The 5,306-nt window shown below is 62.9% G+C and overlaps 1 protein-coding gene across 2 annotated transcripts in view; it reads right to left on the reverse strand.

Moving 5' to 3' along the window:
- Positions 1–5,306, reverse strand: part of GRM4 (glutamate receptor, metabotropic 4) — a 109,872-nt gene that overhangs the window by 15,840 nt on the left and 88,726 nt on the right. For both annotated transcript variants that reach the window (XM_015558676.1, XM_015558675.1), the window contains exons 5-6: positions 2,289–2,489; positions 1,965–2,101 (exon numbers count right to left, since the gene is read on the reverse strand). In XM_015558676.1, coding sequence (XP_015414162.1) covers positions 1,965–2,101; positions 2,289–2,489 — 338 coding nt within the window. The remainder of the gene's footprint in view (positions 1–1,964; positions 2,102–2,288; positions 2,490–5,306) is intronic.

Here is a 5,306-nt window from a genome sequence, read left to right on the forward strand (position 1 = left end):
TGCGGGGGGGGACACAAAGACCGGGAGGAAGAAAACCATGAGGAAGAAGCTTGCCTGTGGCCCTGGCATGACAGGGCTGTGTGGTCCCCAGTAGCCAAGGAGCACAGCCATGGCCGGCCAGGGCCTGCCGGATGCCAGGCCGGACAATCCCCGAGCCCCGGAGCTGGGAGACTGTGGGGAGGGACCTTTCCCAGAGGACACGGGAGACGGGGGTGTTCTGGAAAATTCTGGCTCCAGTGGAAAACACAGTGAATGTGGTCACAGTTCTGCTGCCAGCTGGCCGTGTGCCCTGGAGCAGACACTGCAGCCCCTGAGCCTGGCTGTCCATCTGTTCCAATGATCGCGGATATGAAGCCGCTTGGCCCTTAGGCACTTAGGGGGTTTCCGCTCAGAAGTCGTAACGGAAATGCTTTGATTTCACCAAAATGTCCGCCCCACAGGGGCAGGGTCCTCATGTTTGCTTCCCTGCCCCACATCCAGCCCCCAGGCAGGGCTGACACTTGGGGGGGAAGTGATGGGGGGGCAGTGAGTCTCTGTGGAATCTACAGGAGAAGTCATGAGGTCCCGGCTCCTCCTCGGCCCCCTGAGCCCTGCCCGCTCTGTGCCCCCACAGCGCAGCCCAAAGTGAGCGCTCAGGGAGAAAGTGGGCAGGTGTGGTCACCTCCTCCCACCCCAACTCCAGGCGGGGGGTGGGGGGCACGTACCGTGGGAGGGGACCTTCACTTCGCACGCCTGCAGCATGGGGAACACCCTTCCTGCCTGCCTGCCTCGCGGGCTGTCATCCTCACGTGAGGCCACATGCTGGAACGGAGCTGTGCACAGCGGTGCTCAGCCAGGGTGAGCTGCTCTGCTGCTGCTGCTGCTGCAGGACCTGCGTCACTGGCCCCCTGTCCCACCCACTGCGCCCGAATGAGGCCCGGCCCCATGTGGGGCATCGTCCCACGTTGCCAAGTGCGCCCACCTGCCCTGTTCTGCCTGCCTGCCTGCCTGCCTGTGTCTCCGCTCGGCACCCAGGGGCATCACCATAGCAATGAGCTCCATCCCGCCGTGTGGTGCGGCCCTCGGCTCGCCCTGGGGCTGGGTTCCCTCTGATCTCTCCTCTGACTTAGAAGATGTGGGGCTAAGTGAGGTCATGGGCAGAAACTGCTCTTCAGGGCTCCAGGGGCTGGTCACCAGAGAGATCACTACAAGAGGGGACGCGGACGCGCTGCGGCTCTCCCAGGACGCGGAAGAAGCATGGGGAGGCCAGGTGTGGGCCTGGGCCCCGGGCCTCTCCGGTCCGTCCAGGTGTCACACTGTGCCCACCAGAGCACGCCCACCTTCACCCTGCAGGTCAGGGACCAAGTCCGCAGGCATTTCCTTGGGGCACGAACCACAGGTCCTTTCCCTCTGAAAACACTGCTCCCTGTCACGGCGGGGACCGAAGCCAGAGAGAAAGCCACCGTATCCCCACGTCCCGGGAACAGCTGTGAGCTGGGAAGCGTGGCTGGGAGGACCCAGGGAAAGGGCGGCCTTCCCAGGGGGTTTGCCAACGCTGGAGACCGACTCCCAAACACTCCCCACCTGCCACTCACTGCGCCTTTGCCTTAAACACTGTCCTCTGTCCAAACACAGCCCCCTGCTCACCACGCTGCCCGCACCAGCAAGCCTGGAGCCATTCCACTGCACGTGCGCCTCTCCCAGAGCTTTGGCCCTACGAGGGGGCGGCAGGCAGAAAGGCCCAGGCAAGGGAGAAGCAGGGCAGACACAGCAGGGGCCAGCGGCCCTGTCCTTCCATCTCCGCTGGGGCCCGGGGCCCTCTGATGTCTGGGCGGGGGCATGGAATAAAATCCCGACTGGCAGCAGCAATCCCAGAGATCAGGGCTACTCAGGGGCTGCCCCCCTCGCCCCACCTCCTCACCGAGCTGGGATGGGCCGAGTGACTCTCCACCCTGGCGCCCCCCTGCCCTCCTGCAGGAGCTTACTCGCAGGTGCAGGTGGTCCGTCCAGGAGCCGATGACCTTGTACTCAGCAGAGCCGTTGCGCAGCTGGTACTGGTAGATGTCGTAGCGGCCGGGCGCGTCTCCGTTCTCGTTGAAGGTCACGGGGTTCCCGGCAATGCCTGTGGGGACAGCGGGAGTCACACACTCAGTCTCCTTGCTGAGCCCACACCCAGAGGCTGGAGGACTATGAGCCCGGGGCAGACGCCTCCGGGGGGGCCCTGCATGGAGATCCGGGAGGCTTCCCCCTCGACCCCACCCCCGGGGCCCAGGACCCCCGGTTGCCGGTGCCACGCACCGCGCTCCCACCTGAGAAGTTGACGCTGCGGATGTACTTGAGTAGCTGGGTGCCGTCCACGGGGTCCATGCGTGGGCAGAGCCCCACGCGGCCCGGACACAGGTCCCGGTGCATCGCGTGCAGCGCGTGGCCCATGGCGTACACGGCGTCGATCACAAACTGCACCTTCCCCTCCTGCTCGTACGCTGAATCCTGCCCAATGCGCTCGCGGTCTGCAACCAAACACCTGGCTCCTAGCCCACTGCTTGCTCTGCTCCCCAGGAATCAGTCTGGTGGAGGCAGCTGGGGGCCCCGAGGGGTGAAGGGGAGGGCCTGCTGTTCTCCCCACTGTACCCCTGGACCCTGTGCCCCGGGGCCCCAGAACAGCCAGGGCGGACTGCCCCCGCCTCCTCGCCTACAGCGGGTGCAGCACCCATGACAGCCTAGACCCCTCCCTCAGGATCCAGGATCCCACAGCCAATACACGTGGGCTGTTCAATTACCCAACTGCCTGTACATCCCACCTCTCACTCGCTCTCTGTCAACGACAACAGGTCAGCACCTCTCGCCGGCATTGTGTTCAGCCAGCTTCTCAGACACTTTCATCTCCAACCCTCACAACACCCACCGATGGGTGTGATCTGCCTTGTTCTACAGACAAACTTCTGAGACTCGGAGGTTAAATACCTTGTCCGAGGCCACACGGCAGGGAGAAGGCAGAGTCAGATCCAGACCTGGGTGCCCGGTCCAGAGCCAGCACTCCATGGGTGTCACCCTGGTCCTCCTGGCCAAAGACAGTCTCCCCAGGGACCGGCTTGGCAAGGCCATGGGAAGCCAGAGCGGGGTCTCAGATTCCACCACGGAAGCGGGGTTCCCCTCCTGAGGCCACAGCCCCTGCGCACAGCATGGCCGCAGCCTCCTCCCTCAAGGCCAGGACAAGGAATGAACCCTCAGAAGCCACCCCACCCATGCCAGCCCGCTGGAGGGCCTGACACACCTTCCCAGGCAATTCCCTGCCCCCGGAGCCACCCGCCTGAGCCTCCAGGATCCGTGGTGTGGGGGCCAGGTTGGGACCCCTGGGAGCTCTGAGGTCACTGTCCATCCCCCTCCGCCCACACCGGAGACAGACATGGGTGCCGGGGGCACCCTGCTGCCCTGTGGTCTGCTCCCCATCCAACCCCCACACCCAGAGGCTCAGTCCCCACCCGGATGGCCACCCTTCCCAGCCTGGCTCAGGACAGGGCCCCAGGGACTGCTGAGTGGGAGCCAGAAACCACGGATTGCGGTGCTGGGTGGCAGGCCCCTGGGATCATCTGCTCCAATTCTGTCATTTACAGATAAGAAACCTGACGCCCAGAGAGGCGGCCGCACGTCCAGCGCCAGCCTCGCGGGGACAGGACGAGCACTCCCAGCTCCAGTCCCTCCCCGCCTCCACCCCAGACTGCACTTGACCTCAGGCCCCAGGACCCCAGCTCACCCCCGGGGGAGAGGGGTCCTGCATTTTACACAGTGAGGTCACCGCGCCTGCCTGCCAGGGCTCCTACCCTTGCCTCAGCCGCCAAGGCCCCGTGACCCAGGGTGAGCCTGGCTCCCATTTCCCCACCTCGGGTCAGAGCCGAGAGTCATTACTCAGACTGGACGGTTCGGGGCAGATGACCAGTGGCTCTCCGGGGGCAGTTTGCTCCAAACAGAGCCCGCCCCTCTACGGTATGGCCTCAGGGCTGGAGATGGGCGGCCCAAGGCTGCCGCCCCGGCCCTGGCAGTCAGCTAAGCCCCTCACCACCCGCCATGCTGCACTGCATGGGCACCAGATGTCTGGGCTGGAACCCCCGCTCCGCCCACGCCTCTATCCGTGTGACCTTGAACCCATCACTCCGTCTCTCGGCTTCAGTTCCGGGCCAGGACGGGGACCCCGGGGGGACTAATGGTCTAATATTCACAGCGGCCTGGAGGCCTGGGGCTCGCCAAGTGCCACAGAAGTTTGTTCAACTCCAGGTACAAGGACGTGGAGGCCCCGCCTGCCTCGGGCTCCGCACAGCAGAGCGTTGCTAACAGGCAAAGCTATTTCTAGGCCAAGGCACGAACAGACACAGGATGGACGTGAAAGGCAAACCTCCCAGCTTCCGCAGCGCAGCCTGCCTCTGTCCGAGGCCTCTGATCACAAGCTTCTAAAAGCGGAGCTGGGAAATGCAGGGAGCAATCCTGTCCTCAGAGGGCAACAGAGGGGGCTGGGCCGGGGCGGCCTGGGAAGCCCCGACCTGGACCCCACACTCCCGCAGGCAGCCCCTGTGTCCTGCCCTCTGCAGCCTGAAGGAGGTAAAACTCAGCTCCCCTAGCTCCCTCCCCGGTTCAAAGGGACAAGAGATTGAATGCTTAAGGAGGAGGCAGGGGAGGAGGCTGTGGCCTCGCAGAAAGGAGGCCGCCCTCCCAAGGCCACTGGCCAATGGACCCCAGTGGCCCTCAGCTCTGCTCTCCCGTCTCCCCAGGGGCCCCTCCTCAGCTTCCTGCCATTCCCCACAGGGAACCTCACACTGGGGAACCTGTCTCTGCCTGGGCTGCTGTGGGCCCCCCCAAATCTCCACCCCAAAGCTGCCAGGGACTTCTAGAAACTTCTCAGCACACTTTCACGTCCTTGACTTCTGCTCAAGTCTAGCCCCAAGTACAGATGAGAAAACAGGTGCAGTGAGGTGGCCTGCGAAAGACCTTTATCTTCGAGAGTGCAGAAGCCTGAGTGAGCCCTACACACACACACACACACACACACACGTAATTTTACACTTAGAAACTCTGGTAAATGAGCATCTTAATCATTGCCACTTTTTTGGCGAACCTTTAGCAGAAATGAAGGTGAACATTGGCTTTGCTCTACGATATTTATAGCCCAATTTAGTATCTAGAATTCCAGGCATAGCCAAGTAAAATATCACATAATAAACCTATGGAAGGAATGTGTTACTGTCATCACTTTAACATTACTTAAAATAATGGAGGAAGGGCATGTGTGGGGGGTTGGCCATGGAGGGGTAAAGGAAGAACACTTCCAAATAAAA

Source organism: Myotis davidii, unplaced genomic scaffold, assembly GCF_000327345.1.
Source record: "Myotis davidii unplaced genomic scaffold, ASM32734v1 scaffold1073, whole genome shotgun sequence".
Lineage (NCBI taxonomy): Eukaryota > Metazoa > Chordata > Mammalia > Chiroptera > Vespertilionidae > Myotis > Myotis davidii.